This window comes from Rhipicephalus sanguineus, chromosome 9 (genome assembly GCF_013339695.2).
Source record: "Rhipicephalus sanguineus isolate Rsan-2018 chromosome 9, BIME_Rsan_1.4, whole genome shotgun sequence".
NCBI lineage: Eukaryota > Metazoa > Arthropoda > Arachnida > Ixodida > Ixodidae > Rhipicephalus > Rhipicephalus sanguineus.
Genome location: NC_051184.2, coordinates 8,977,147 through 8,993,325, shown reverse-complemented (window position 1 = coordinate 8,993,325; position 16,179 = coordinate 8,977,147). Strand labels below are relative to the sequence as shown.

The 16,179-nt window shown below is 46.3% G+C and overlaps 1 protein-coding gene across 1 annotated transcript; it reads right to left on the bottom strand.

Moving 5' to 3' along the window:
* Positions 1 to 136: 136 nt before the first annotated feature.
* LOC119404572 (lysosomal Pro-X carboxypeptidase) lies at positions 137 to 10,975 on the bottom strand. Its single transcript, XM_037671118.2, has 9 exons — positions 10,920 to 10,975; positions 8,810 to 8,950; positions 7,532 to 7,633; positions 7,020 to 7,201; positions 5,222 to 5,379; positions 4,575 to 4,744; positions 2,808 to 2,963; positions 1,922 to 2,109; positions 137 to 341 (listed from the first exon to the last, which is right to left on the bottom strand). Exons 1-9 carry the CDS (start codon positions 10,965 to 10,967, stop codon positions 137 to 139), a joined length of 1,350 nt encoding a protein of 449 aa, XP_037527046.2. The 5' UTR covers positions 10,968 to 10,975.
* Between the last annotated feature and the right edge of the window lie 5,204 nt (positions 10,976 to 16,179).

The window sequence follows — 16,179 nt, the reverse complement described above, 5'->3', positions numbered from 1 at the left end:
GTTTAAGCCTCATTAGGTTCGTGCTACAGTTGGATGGACGATAGTTTTGCCTTCCAGCGTTTCAGGGAAATTATTGTCCAAAGTGAACTCTCTGTAAAGCTGAAGTGTCACTAGATGAATACTCGGGAACAGTCCGCTATCCGAAAAAGTTCAGCTTCGGCGTGAGCCACCGCCATAGCGTTCCCTTGGCACGGGTCCTCGCCCAGGCGACCGACACCGGGTCGAGGTCGTTAGGCTTTCTCAGGTCCAGCAGGTGGGCGGCGTTCCGCACCACAATCGACGTCGTGGACTCCGGGCCCGACAGGACGCCGCCATAGTACCACGGGTCCCGCAGGTTGTTTCTGCGTGTTTTCAGAGGGACTGGCTTTGAGTGCGTGAATAAGATAAAACTTGGCGCTAGGGATTACTCAACTATAATAAATATAGCGAGCCACGCGTAATACAATGCTGAATTTCGAATTTAGGCGCGTTACGTTCCCCTCACGTCTCGTTGTATATATGAACGTCCTCCAGACATGCGCATCACACACACGAGTTCCGCTCATTGCATCCGTGCGCCCATGCGTCTTCCATATGTTTCATTTCATGCTTTCAATTTATTTTGTACAGCCGTATGGGTCTGTCCTTATAACAGATATGAATTTTGTGTGTTCCATAAGACTACATCCATGAACCTATGCGGAATTCCTCATGTGTCATATTCTCATCTCGATATGTTCCATACAATATCCATATGCATCCGTATATGTCCGTGCAAAACCCTTATATTTGATATGGTTAATATACAGAATTCGTTTGTTTTTCGTATGGTGACATGAAGTTTTTTCAGTAGGAATTTAAGAGACAGACATCTTAGAAGCTTCAAAGCTGCTTGGTGTCACATGAACAGAAACTAATTGTGTGTTTTTTGTAACAAGTGAGGATCTATATTTTTAGAGACGTAGAGCTGGCTTTGCGACATTGAACGGTCTTAGCATCTCATATGCATATCTATATCTACTTCTTCAATAAGGTTCGCTAACAATCTACGGTGCCGAGTTTCTCTGTTCTTTTTTTTTCTATTTTCCGCTCTCAATTCGACTTATTCAAGGAGCTCATTGTCAGAAAGCCGGTAATGTATGACATACCTTAGTGGTGAGACCCGTAGTAACTTTAACAACCGGAAGTTCTTTAACATTATTTTAAATATAAGTACAGAAGGGCTTTTGAGGGCCATCTAAAAGGAAATAACGCCGCTAGAGCCGGGACTCCCAGGCGTAGTTTAATTTGAGCTCAAAAACGCAACGCCATTGCCCTCGCATCCCACTATAGGCGGCCCTATAGGCGGCCCTTAATTTATTTGCCTATTTATTTTACGCTCAGGGTACAGAGTACATTTCAGAGGGGACCAAAATGTACTCTATTCATTCTAAAAACACAGGGCGTGCAAACACCCACACAAGAAAGAATTCACGACACCACAAACGCCGACTTACAACTGAAGACACAATGCGAGAGGTAACAGAGAGGCTCTGTACCCTGTATCACCTCTCTGTTACCTCTCGCAGTGTGTCCAACTTGGCACAGTGCCTCCGGTATTTCGCAACATGTTCTTTTTTTAGACTAACGTGAGCGTGAACTCAATTTCTGTTCGCTATAGCAAACGTAATGACGAGATCCGCTAGAAGTTCTTGTTCTATCAGGCCCCGTGTCCACCTCATTTCTGTATATGTCACTGAGCGGCTCATGCGAGGTTGAAGTGTTTAACACAGGTATTCGGAGGTTGTGGTTGGTGGGAGCACTATTGCACCTGAATTGTAGGAGCTACGATTATTTTGATAGATAGGGCTTGATGCCATATTACGTAATGGCCCACTTGTGTCTCAGATATTTAAGAAAAAGTGCACAGATAAGGAGGTTTGTTTAGGCGTACGAAACTCACGTGAATATTACGTTGGAGACGCCCTGAAGATCACTGCCACCGTAGAGCACCTTCAGCCGTCCCGGATCTGGCGTCACTCCGAAACGCTGCTGACACCTCTTGGCGTGCTTCCGGACATCCCACTTCTTCGGTTTGAACATGTCTTCCGCACCGTTTGTGCATTCCGGCATCACCAGTTCCGTGCACGTCTATGGAGGTGGGGCATATTTAATGGAGGCACCACATATATGAACGCCAAATAGTTAAATTGTAAACTTTTTTGCTTTTGCATGTAAGAACGTGAAATAGGGTAGTGGTTGCGGTGAGGTCACTTGTAAAATACTAACTATGGCGCAAATTCGAAGACAGTCGTTTGACTTCAGGTGTCAGCATTACTGAGCAGTTAGCCTGATACAGCAAATGACAAAGTTCACTGACAGCTGCAAAAGACGCAGTGACGTGATATAGGAACTGCTACAGAATAGTATCACTAGATGGGTACGTGTCGAACTTGCTTCGAAACATTAGTGATATTTTGCAGTAATTCCAGACACCGATGGCTAAAGATTGCCATCGTTTTGGTAAAGCTTATCACATTCCAGCCGATATGTTTAACCAGACGACTGAATGAAGCCGGACTATTTAGTTCCCCGACATGTTTAAGAGCACCTAAATGATGGAATTAAAGAATAGCAGGAATCGAGGACCTTTTTCAAATCGCGTGATTCTGCTGCCTTAACACAGGGCTTCGAGGTACTTGAGATTCATGGCTCGTGAAATTGTGCAAAGTCATGCGTGAAGGGCACTTGTTCCTTGTATCTCTATAGGTAACAGTCCCTCGACTGAAACGACATATATATGAGTTTGCCACTTTTGTTTGGCATGTCTAACCAAACTTGAAGAGTACCTGGAACAGCCAGCCAGCGTGAACTCCGATGTTACCATCGATGCTGTAGCAGGCAGCATTTCCTGAGCTGTTGTACAGGATAGAGGCCGCTTTGTGCAGACTTCGCACGAGATCTTCGCCCGTTTGTAGTGGGTTCCACAGGAACCGGCAGGCTTCCTGCGAGGCATATGAGTTATTTAAAGGGACACCAAAGAGCAAAACGATTTTTCTCATATTAGTCATTTCACGATACCAAAAACACCACGCTTGCTGCGAGAAGACGCCTAGTAAGCGAGAAAACGCGCAAAACAAAATGTGGGTGGCGACGCCACCTTGAAGTTCCCGCACCATTCGCCGTGACGTCACATGTTTTGACGGCGCCTACTAGGCACTACGTAGTTCCTAATCGGTAATAATGAAGTACATTGTCCTCTGAGGGGGCCATAGACTTACCATACCAAGCTTGGGGTAATTTGTTGAGCCAATGGTGCCAAAATACGATAAATACACTTTGAAATCCGTGACGTCACACGGGGAGATTTCGGCGCGATATTTAGAAATGAAACTTTGAACTTGATTTTCTCCTCTATTAATAAACCTATGACGGCGAAATTAACGGCATTAGAGTTCTCAGAGTACAATTTATCGATCTAAAACAATTCATTGTTTCTCTTTAGTGTCCCTTTAAAGGGTCCCTAAACGACATCTGAAAATTTAAAGAACGAGCGCGTTATTCTCTTCTGTCGTTTCCCGTCTTTTCGTCACAATTCGTGACGCCAGGAGTCTGTTCACGTAACGTCATGAGGAAATAAGATATCGAGTGGTCTTTATACGAGGGATATCAGCTGTTAATTGTGTCCTACGCTGCTTTGCCATGCAGTCGTACGTCCGTTCTGCGTTTTCGACTGCGCAAGCGGAGATAACAGCGTGTAGCCGAAACGCGCGAAATCCTGATTGGTTCAACGCTTAGTGCTGACATTTTCCACGTGTTTTATGAAGGAATAAGTGGCGAGGAGGATATAGCTGCTGTGCATGGTGTAAGAATATTCAGGTGTTGACACTGTGCGCGCCTAAGCGGCCAGAAAATGTTCGGTCATGGGTTCGTTGAGCGGTGCGCCATCTAATGGCTCGAGGCGGAGAGCGCCCGCGAGTGCGTGATCGCCGCCGCGCTCGCCATGCCCTTTCCTGTTACTCTCTCGATTTCGCCCCTCGACACCGCTTGGCGGGTGCACATTATCCAGCAAAAGGCACAGAAAAAGTGCACGTTATCAGCAGCATGCGCGTTGCTATGGAGACGGCTGTCCCGCTTTTCGTAGCGCCCTCGAAGAAGGCGCCGATGAAACTGCAAGTCAACTGATAAGAACCTGAACATTATCTGGCCGCGCGTGGATTGCGGTTTTCCATGCGTTGGGGGAAGAGTGTCAGCACCTGAGTATATTCTTACACCGTGCTCCTGTGGGAAGGATAGTGAAGGCGAGAAAGAAACAACTCTCTCTATCTCTCTTAACGGAGTGGTTTAGGGGCCCTTTGAGTGAAAGAATTATAAGGACTACGCCTTAAAAAACACTTCCGCGTCCGTTATTGTACCCACCAATAACTTATACCGCTCAAATGAGGTTGCAGAAAGCACGATTCTAGCATTAGTACATCGTAATGTAGTTTTTGTTCTTTAGTATTACGATGACGTAGCGATCATGTTAATGCGGAAGTGACCAGTGGTCATTTTCTGCATGCAGTGCGCATGGCCATTCCCACCATGGCTTATTTGCATAATTGGTAGTCCCTTGCCTTGACCGGGTGTGCCGGCAGCTTTCCAAACAGCTCTGTGTCGTATGGATAGTCGAGCATGGCCATGGTCTGGTAGGCCTCCTTCAGCCACTGGTACAAGTGCGGGAGGCTGTCCGTGGTCAATCGCTGACACGAGTGGAACGCCTCAGTAAGGAACTTCAGTCCGTCGTCTGGGCGGAACAAAATAGCTTTAATACCCACCGTAAGCAACAGCATATACACGTGGCCTGTACAGACAAGCATGTTTTCTCATACCTAAAAGCATTTTTTTTTCGTAGCATGCTCATGAAAGTCGGTCCGTCCTCTTCTACAAAAGAAGTGTCGTTGACAAACTTTTTCTCGTGTGTCTATAGCGTGCCTGACATGCGTAAAAGGAAGATGTTTGTTTCGATATTATCGTAGATTTGCCCAGATCTCGTACACAACAGGAAATTGTATGTCTGACACGAACTATCAGTGGCTTCCAGGTCAATCGGTGAAAGCGCTCGAAAGTGATCGATCTAATGTACTATTAGATCAAGTTGGGACAGAGCGGAACATGCTTGAGCTTTGAGTCTATTTGGCAGATATGTGTTGTTAGATTTAGTGACCGCAGACAATTATAACAGGCCACATTCTCTACTTCTGGCACCAGTGCAGAAGCTCACCTGTAGCCGCCATTTTGTCCATGATGGCCCACGACCTGCGGATGCTGGCAGCGCAGTTCTGCGACTGGCTCTTGTAGCTGTCGGTGATGGCGCGCGGGAACTTGTCGCACGCAACCTCGCCGCTGTAGTAGGCAATGGGAGCACTGGATGCGTAGGCTCTGCGGAAGGGATAGTATCGCAGGGGGCAAAACCTTAGAATTATCCCTTTGCTTCCTTATGAAATGGGAGACTGTTTCATAAGTTTCCGTTATATCCAGCCTCATAACAATAACCGTGATGACAGTATTCGGTCAGTCACGGCTGCAAATTGCCCGCTTTCCAGAAAAAAAAAACGTGTGCTATTTTCAGTGTCATAAAACATCTGATGCTTAATTCAGGTGACCACTTCACCACTTTTGTGTAATGCTTACAATCTGCGGTTGTATTCCCCTTCCTCTTAAATAAAAGCGGAATATTCGTGTTACAGATTAGAGCACTGCACGGGCCGGATTTGACGGCCCGGGCCTGGCCCGGGCCCGCTTTATGAAACCCGAGCCCAGACCGGGCCCGTGGTTCCAAGCGCGGGCCCGGCCCGGGCCCGGACGTACATGACCAAACCCAGCCCGAGACCCGGCCCGGGCCCGGACGTACATGACCGAACCCAGCCCGAGCCCGGCCCGGGCCCGTCGTTCCAAGGCCGGGCCCGGTCCGGGCCCAGGCGTTCATTACTAAACTAATTCAGGGCGCGCTTGTTCATGACCAGACCCGACCCGGGCCCGCTAGAGGATATTAGTCGTTGATGATGATTATTAATGATGCCGTGCGCTTTGTAGCGGGCGATCGGACGGAAAATCCGGTGTGTACATGCATCGAAATGTTGCTTTGCCCGCAGTGGTAGCTCAGCGGTTAAGCTGTTTCGCTGTTAAGTCCTAGGACGCGGGTGCGATTTCCGCGGCCACGGCGGCCGCAATTTGATGGGGGCAAAATGCAAGAACACCCGTGTATATACTTATCTTTAGGTGCACGTTTGAGAACTCGAGGTGTTCGAAATTGATCCGGTGCCACAACGGCGTGCCTCGTAATCATATCGTGATTTTATCACGTAATACCAAGGAATATAAATGAAAGGTACCGTATGTGTCAACCTCGAATAAAAGACCGAAATCTTTATTCCTCCCATGGGAACAACCGTGATGTGGCCCATTGTTAGTGCTGTTAATACACACACGCACACACACACACACACACACACACACGCACATATATATATATATATATATATATATATATATAGCACTTCAACTGTTTTTATATTTTTATTGCTAAGCTTTACTAAGAGCCAGCTCTTTGCACGTGTCACTTCAGCTTGGTACAGATTACCATAGACCATGCAATGCATAACGTTCGCGTGTGCTCGAAGGCCCGACTTACGCCTTTTAATGAGCGGGTCCGAGTCCGGCCCGGCCCAGGCCCGCGGCTTCAAGCCCGGGCCCGGCCCGGGCCCGCCGGAAAACGCTTCAAACGGCCCGGCCCGGACCGGGGGCCGGGCCGGGCCCGTGCAGTGCTCTATTACAGATTGGTTAACAAAATAATTAAATAGTCAATTGATTGATTGATTGATTGATTGATTGATTGATTGATTGATTGATTGATTGATTGATTGATTGATTGATTGATTGATTGATTGATTGATTGATTGACTGACGATGAACCTGCCGCTTTCACGAAAACGTCTCTAATTCCCATGCAGTTCTAAACCTTTTCCTTTTTTCGTTTTTTGCAGGGATCCACGTTTGGAGCCATAGGATTGACTACTCACCCTTTGACAAGGTGTGGGTAGCGAACGCGCATCCAGGCAGCCAGCATGCCACCGTATCCGCCGCCGAATGTCACCACCATGCTCTTGTCGGCGCCCGGAGCGTGCTTCTTGATGTGCTGTATCAGGTAGGCAAAGTCGGCGAGGGCTTGTTCCGTCGTCAGGTAGCCTCGCCTCTCCCTGGACTGAGACCGACACATTGAATGAACAGCAGCAAGGGGAAAATATGAAGTCGCTACATTTGAAATATTATTCTCCTGCCCGCAAGCAGTTTATAGAGGTCGATTCATTATTCTGACAATACTCTTCAGATATCATTCTTCTCAACGACATTGTATAGAAGTGCTCAGCAAATGCAGTGCGTTAAATTTTGTTAAATTGGCTCTGTTGAATTAGTCAAACCACAAAGAGAAATTCAGAACCATTCGAAAAGTCCATTGCATATTTCATACAATGTTCCAGGTAAACAAAGCGCGTCAAACTAGTCGTTGTTGCAAAGCCTGCGATTTACTTACACTGAACGACCGTTCTCTGTAAGGCAGCGAGTCACCGTAATAGCGGTGTTCCGCGAACACCAGCATAGCCTTGAAGTCCACCGCCCAGTCGTACATTATCCCCTGCAAAGAAGCAAAAGAAACAATCCCCGAAAACATTTTGCTGTAGCTTAAGAAGTCAACATCGCAAAAACTTCGCAATAGAGGTAGCAATTTCACACGCATGGTAGTCCAAACGTGTCTGCTTGTGGTAATACATTTGCAGTTTGGCATGTATTTGGCAAGGGGTGCACTGTAATGGATGCACGTATCTTACAGATCGGTTCTCGTACAGGTCGGTGTTAAATAATCGAAGACGTTGTTTAATGTGATCTACAGTAGTCGTACAGAGAAGGCCACTGGAGTCAACGTTTCGCCAAAGGATTTCTCAACAGAAAATTGTCCTGATGAAGTTAAGTTGTTTTGTTGAAGGATTGGCTGAAGCGACATTGATTTACGGCTACAATCTCTCACTTCATCTCTCTGTGCCTCCATCTTGTATGAAAGTATTATTTGTTTTAAATGGATCATAAACCACCCCTCAGGCTTGATGGGAAAACACATCTTGTGGATAGCGGACACAGCTATAAACATCTCAGCCAAATCTTGCAGTCGTGCGCGAGAAAGAGAGTTTAGAAGCGTAGTGCGGAGTTTCCACTTTCACAGGCGCCCTCTCTTCATACAGAGGCCTGTGCTCACTTTCTTTACAGCTGCCGGCGCCTGCTTTTTGACGTCGAACAGCAGATAGCATGATATTGGCAAATAGCCGACATAAATAAAGAGTGGCATTTGTATCAGACGCGCTTCTTGCCACGGGGTGCCGCGCTCCGTAGCCTGCTAACATTACTCAGTGAGCTATACACTCGCGCTGTGAATCACGACGGAAGAGAGCGATCGCGTTTCGTCCCGCGCGCTCAAGTCATGACGTGCACTGACGTCACTTCTTTCCCCCGTGCCATCCCTCCCTATGTAACTTCATGCGCGCTCGTCGGGATGAGAGAGAAAACACTTAAAGTGTACTACAAATCCATGTAACTCCGCTCGTTCTTGACGGATTCGAGAAATTTTTTCTGCAATCGATTCGGGAGGCAATAAACTATGACACTGAGGTCATTCGATGATTACTTGGAAAAGGGATTCAGGACCCCTGTGAATTGAATTTATTTTCTTTCGATATGCCCTTTCACTTATACTCGATGTAATAATTTTAATTAGAGAATTGTTCCTGAGAGTAACATTTTACGAGTATGGGTCGCTCACCATTTGGTTGGCCAGAACTTCGACGTTCATTTCGCTTCCAGTGCAGAAAAAGATGGGACCACCGTTCTTGTTCCAGTGGTCCTCGTATATTAAGTAACGCTGACGAAATGAGTCCCTGTTGCTGAAACTGAAGTGGTCGACCTGAAGAAGAAGAAACAATGATATTAAATTACGCAGTCCTGCGAGACATGAAAATAATAATTAGCTTCAAGATTCCCCGAAAAAATCCACTGCTTTTTTTTCAGGGCTTCTCATTCGCACTCACAAAAAAAAAGTTATTTAACGAGTGTGCGTAGCAGTAGTCCCGAAGGACTGGGCGTCGACAGTACACCTAATATGTGAAGCGACGTAATCATTTTTGAAATAAATAAATAAATTTAGCTCAGTAGCTTGGTGCATATATAGCAACGCTTATCCATAGCCTTTTTGCAATACGTCCATACTTATTGTTGTCTTGCATTACGCTTAAGGGCAGTTCGTTGTGGAGCTAATATCATGCCGAGCAGCCTCGTTCACCTTCATTAAATCGCGCGTTGCGACTTTCTTGACATTATCCCGCACACTTAAACAGGGTAAAATGTCAGCAAAATTTACGCCTTTACTAAATAGTTTCTAAACGAACAACGGTAAAAGTTATGCAATGTGCTTAACAAACTCGTTCAATATTGCCTGTGTTGTTCATAAATGTCTGTCCCGTAAGTAAATCATCTGATCAGCGCACTGCCATTCCCGTGGTACGCTCACTGTAACCCGCGCAAAGAGATATTCTGTTGAAGATGGCGTACTTTCATCACTTATGCGCGAAAAACGATGCACCGCAAGTCCTGCCACTTGGTTTGTCTGAACACATAAGCAGTGTGCAGCATTATAGAATTTTAGCTTGTCAACAAAGTTATTTGTGAGCGGATGACGGGGTTTGCCGAGGCCTAAACGTGAACAGCCAGAGTCATAGGGTCACGTGGTCTCGAGGAACTCAAACAGACAAACACACGAGGTATTAGTGTCGTAACTTAGTTTGTATTTTCTCGCCGTTGGTGAAACTTCTTGCCAGCCTCTTAAACCTTTGCCTCCTAAAACCTTCTTTTTTTAAAAGAGAACACTTGTAGAACAGGAAACAAGAAAACGTGTCTATAGCTGTGACTAGAACACAAAACGTCGCCACCATCGTCAAGTGAGCCGGTACACGGCAAACGCGTTCGCATGTACCGGAATACCGGACTGCTGAAACTGTACAATGAGAATTCCTTCTTTCCTTAATGGAAGGCGGAGTTGTTTTCAGGAGTGCGTTAAAAGTGCGCATGCTACCCTAGATTGCGAAAAGCGGTACCTTACAACCTGGTTAAAGGGACACTGAAGTAGAACAATAAATCGCTTTAGGTTGATAAGTTGTACTCTGAGAACTCTACTGTCGTTTATTTCACCATCATAGGTTTATTATTAGAGGAGAAAATCAAGGTCAAAATTTCATTTATTAATATCGCTCCGAAATTTCCGCGATGACGTCACGGATTTTAAAGCGCATGTTTCGTGTTTTGGCGATTTTGGCTCAACGAAATTTCCTGAAACTTGGTATGCTAAGTCTGTGGCCCCCTCAGAGGACAATGTACCTCATTTTACTGATTATGAACTTCGTGGGACCTAGTATCTATGATGTCATGGCGTTTGGTGCGTCGCCAAAGTGGCGCCTCATCTCAAAGGAGCGTCGCCACCCGCAATTTCTTTTTGCGCGTTTTCTCGCTTACCAAGCGTCTTCTCGCGGCAAGCGTGGTGATTTTGGAACTGTGAAAGGGTAGCTAACCAATATAGAGAAAAATCGTTTTTCTCTTTAGTGTCCCTTTAACATCCTCTTTATAGCCTTCTTGCAGACACGCACTCTGCTTTGCTGCCTGTTCTGTGGAGCAGTATATGAGACGGCACCTAATACCAGCAAACATTGTGTCGCTTGTAACGCAAATAACCGTCATTTCTGGCAAATCAACTGCATTATTAACGTCATTTCTACACTTAAGAAATACTGCCGCCGTGTCGTCTAGGGTATCGTTCCGCAGCCACATTGATCAAGCATGCCATTCGCTTTGATTTGCCAGACACATTCGCAAGAATCGCTTACCTTTTGCTTGAAGTACGCAACTCTGTATTTCTGCTCGGCTGTCGCCATGTCCTCTACAGCGATCACTAGTAGCGTTCCAAGGAAGAGCCACATACTATCCAGTGGAGCAGTCGCTTACAACACCAGGATGATCAGGCTGCTGTTGAGATGCCCGCTGTACAAACTGCGTGTGGTCCTCGGCGTAGACGTAATGTGTGTGGCACCGTAGAGCCTCCAACGGGTAACGTAACATCCTTTCCCGTTTAGTAGCTCTCTGCTTCGGGTCAAATAGCGTCCCTGCCTTGCTTCGCTAGTTGCTTGTTTTTACGTGAGACCTGTTTCTTCCGTCGCGAACGCGGTTACTTGGCTTGCTTCGCTTAGCCCAATAGCAGTTGTCCTGATGGATTGAATTCGTTTTGAAATGAGTAAACATTTTTTTGGTACTTTTGTGCTTTTGCTCTTGTGTAAAACTTTTTTGTTCTGTTATGTTGTGGGAAATCTTAAAGGCGGAGGAGGGAAGAAAAGAAGAATGAAATGTTCGAACAGGCAGTTTAATTAATTTATTTATTTAACGTTTTGTATTGCTCACTTCGTTCTTAGTTCCATTACGGAGCTGTTTTGCTGCTGAGACCCAGTGCCGTAGTCGTATTTTAAAAGACGTAATGCATACATTTATTTTTCTGCTTTTATGCTGTCATTGTGATCTTGCGATGTTATGAAGGCTAATATGAGATAAAATATGATATTGTGTTCTCTTCGTAAATAATTTATTTAGAGGCATAAACCTCCTTCTCGATACTAAATCACTGACGTCCCTTTCTGAACAGCGATTTATTCCTGTTATTTGTTTATTATGTGCATATTCTCGTTCCCTATTTAATTAACGTCGGTTCCGTAATATTAAAAGGTAAATAAGTAACTCAACCAGGAGCAACACACCTGCTGCACGTGAACAAACCCCTCTCCGCATGTGCTGCCTACACGGACACCGTCAAGGTCGTAACCCACTGACCCACTACACGAGAAACCCGTGCTGCGCACACAAACGTAAAACAAGTACAAACATGTACACATTGAGCCAACATGCCATCTAACAAAACGGGAGCTGCCACAGATGGGCACGCGACATAATTGCCTTTACGTGGAACCACCTCTTCCGCGATGATGGGTCACTTATCTCCGCCACGACCGAAACTTGTTCCGGCAGCTGCGGGCGATACAAGTTGCAAGGTCGCGTCGCCTCGTTCATCGCGCGCTCGATCTGTAGGCCTACAGTCGGCAGCGAATGCGTAACTGTCACTCATACAGGAGCCACATGTTTTGTCCTAACAGTAACACCATCCTAGTAATAGTTAAGTGCGTAAATAATGTAAGGACTCTCTCAAAAACGCACGAGGGTAGCTTATGCATTTGCCTAAGAGGACTCAAAGGCGAAAACCATCTTCTTTTTCTTCTCAGTCGGCGTATTGATCCTCTACTACCCGCCTCCAAAATTTTTCTGCACCCGACGTGGTATTGCATTGCCTCCAGGATTGGAGGCATTGCAAGCTTTCTGTACCTTACCAAGTTTTGCATTGCCTCCGCGGTCGACCAACGTGTGACCAAACGACCATGCCATATGATGACGTCATCATGTGGCATCACGTTATGGGACATCATGGTGGCGTCACAAACTTTGGTGACTTGTGACGTCATGATTACGTCATATGGCGACGTCAACATGTGGTGACATTTTGTATCACTCGTGTTGGCGCCACGGTCAATTTTCAGGTTTTATGAGGCACCTATGGCTTTCCCCTTAATAACCGCGATGATTGTCCAGCGATGGAGTTCGGAAACTTCAGAAAGTGAACCGCATCATGAAAGCTATGGACTAGCCTGAAAACGGAATCTAGTTGGGTATTGACGGAACATAGTGAACTGGCATTCTAAGGTGGTGCACTCGTAAGCTCGAGGACGTGGGTACGATTCCCGTACACGGAGGCCACATTTCTTCTGCGGCGAACCGTAATAATTAACAGCCTTGTACTGAGATTTGGGTAAGCGTTAAAGAACCCCACGTGGTCAAAACAAATCCAGAGTGTCCCCTTCCGGTGTGCCTCGTGGTTTTAGCACGTAAAACCCTCTAGATTAGTTTTTAACGCGATAAAGTATAACAGGACACCGACCGCAAAAAGTAGCACTTGACGTTTCGGCTCCCACGCGGTGATCTTGTTGGCAGATGCGACTGCATACGATAAAACAGTCGCGTAAGTGTGCCTTATCACATGTCTGAGACACTTGACAAACGCATCTGGCAAATGTCCATAAATGCTGTTCGCAGTGTCCGTCATGGCCTGAATAAAGAAGCTGCTCTCGATAAAGACGCAGATTTATTTAAATATTTGCCTTCACAATCAGACGTACCTCATTTAAGTATAATGCCTTGACGAAAGACAATATTCAGCAAGCGCCTTCGGTGGCACATGTTGCTTCTCTAACTCGCCTCAGTCATGTCAAGAAGCCAAAGCCAAGACTGAGCATCGATGCATTTCTCAACTTTCTGCTATGTATGCACTCATAACTTCGCAGGGCAAGGATGTCAAACAATGGGCAGAAATGTTTTATAAAACATTTAGGCGTACTAACGAAAACATGACTCGCTGCTCAAATCCACATTATTTTTATTGCGGTATTATAGCACGCAGAGATGCGGACTGTTCTGTTCTGTTATAACTTGATTGCTGTGAAGAGATTCAGGTATGTAACACCTTAGATGCCGCACTGCTCTGTTTTGTGGCGAAAAAAGGAAGAATGGTTACCTTAAAATAAGAAAGAACAAGTAAATAAATCAACGAGCAACAGACAGACAGACAGACAATGAACTTTATTTGATCCTGAGGAGCTTCCGCGGGAACCCCTATCGGGGACCCGCGGAGGCCGCTGGCCGCGTCCAAGTCGGGGCTGGGCACCGTGATGTTCCGCCCTTTCTTGGGCCCTCTGGATTGCCTGGATTTGTGCCTGGAGCGATGGGCTCCGGAGTGCCTCTTCCCAGTCGGCTTCGCTGGATAAAGGGCCGTTAGGTAACGCGGGGCACTGCCAAGGCATGTGCGTTAAGGAACAATAACTCTCATTACAGTCCGGACAGCTTGAGTCAATGTCTGTGGAGATACGACTGAGAAAGCCGCGCGAGGGAAACGAGCCCGTCTGGAGCATTCTAAGTGTAATTGACTGAGACCTATCCAATTTCGGGTGAGGAAGAGGATAGGCCCTTCTACTAAGCCGATAGTGAGAGGTGATTTCATGAAACGTAAGAAGCGGATCGTTATGCTGGATTTCATCCTGACCCCATAAAGCATCCATGCCGCCGCGGCGCGTTAGATTCGTTGAGGTTAGGTACGTGCTGATGAACGTCCGCACCCATATGGGCGGGAAACCAAGAGATTAAGTGAGTGCCAGGGTCTGTTCTTTTTTCTAGAATGGAGGCAGCCTCTCGCGCAGGTTACCCGATTCAAAAGCTTTGATGGCCGCTCGTGAGTCTGTGAACACGTTGGTGCGCGAGCGGTCGGTCATGGCCAGGGCTATGGCGACCTGTTCTGCAACTGCGCTCGTAGCTAACCTGACCGAGGCTGAGGAGCGTAATTCCCCGTTGCCGTCAATGACTGCCAGCGCGAATGTGCTAGACTTGCCGTACTGAGCCGCATCAACAAAGACAGTCGACTCTCGATTCACGGCGGCGTTCTGTAATATCGCCTGTGCTCGGGCTTTTCGCCTCCCTACATTGTATTGCGGGTGCATATTCCGAGGGAACGGGCTGACCACAAAGGTTTCCCGGACCTCCCTGGATAAGGTGATTTCCCGTTCAGCAAGCATTCTGGGAGCCATGCCAGCCTCATCTAGGATGCGTTTCCCTGCCCTGGTTGACGACAGCCTGACCACCTGGGCGGTGACCTGCGCTTCGATCACTTCATCAATGTCGTTGTGCATGCCGAGTTGTCTTAATTTGTCAGAGCATGTGGTTACTGGTAACCCCAGTACCTTTTTGATGCTCTTACGGATGAGAGTGTTTAGCTTATTTTTTTTTTCGTTCTAGTCCAGTTAAGGGCCGATGCTACATAATTAATGTGACTCATTAGGAAGGCATGATGGATCCGAAGTAGATTGGCTTCACCTAGTCCCTTTCTGCGTCCTGATACTCTAGCAACAAGTCTCAGCATGCTTTCGGTTTTGGCCGTGATGTGCGTGAGGGTTTTGGCGTTACATCCTCTCGCGTCAATCAGTAGTCCCAGGATTCTAATTGAATCTACTCGTGGAATGCGCTGTCCATTTCTTGCAAAAAGGGCGATGGGAATTTGATCCAGGTGTGGAACAACGAGCAAACTATTTTTTTCTAGTATGCAAGGTGTCGCAGCTAACTTGGGCCAAGCGAATTTTTAATAAGTGCACCGAGATACAAAGATGCCACCAACGGAGTTTTGTTCATGGTAGCCTCGCACATACTCGTATCTCTTTGTTCTCAACAGTTCGATAATTAATGGGAAATGATTTCCTGAATGATTCATTACATCATAATTACGGAAATTTGGACGTCTAATTCTGCATCACATTCGAAAACATCAGGCTAAAAAAGGGCGAAGCTTGCACCAAGTCGCGCAATGCTTCAAACTGCGAAGCTGGACGATTCCGAAATCTAATCTGGTTGCTTGTAGGTTGTTGCTAGGCTTTAGTTAGGTCATGCTAGGTTGTTTCTAGGTTACTTCTGGCTTGTTTCCGGGCTTTAGTTAATTGATGCTAGGTTGCTTCTAGGTAGCTGGTAGGATCTTAACTATGTCGTTTCCTAGGTTGTTTCTAGAACGTTGCTGGGATAGTTACTGTTAGGTTGTTTCTAGGTTATTGGCTGTTTTGTTGGACTTCAGAATCGTCCAACTTTGCTATTTCAAGCATTTCACGACATAGTGCAAGCTTCGGTCGTTTTCTCTCTTTCTTTATATCGCTTTCTTTCTCTCTCTATATACATATTTTTTCTCTTTCCTTCTATCTCTTTCTCTCTCTCTCTTTCACGTGTTTCACGTGTTCCACTTCGCCGAGCAGAGTTTTCGTTTAACGCTCGCACCTGCTGTACTCGAGTGAGTCTTGCCCAATTCCTGTGGCGCATACCCATCTGAGGAGTTTCGCACGACGAAGCACTAGTTACTGATTGCTTAAATAGATTCACTGTAAAGAGAATGAAGAGAACACGCGCCGGTTCATGAAGAGAGCGGGTGCCGGTTCATGATGATGATAGTTTTTTGTATACATTGCA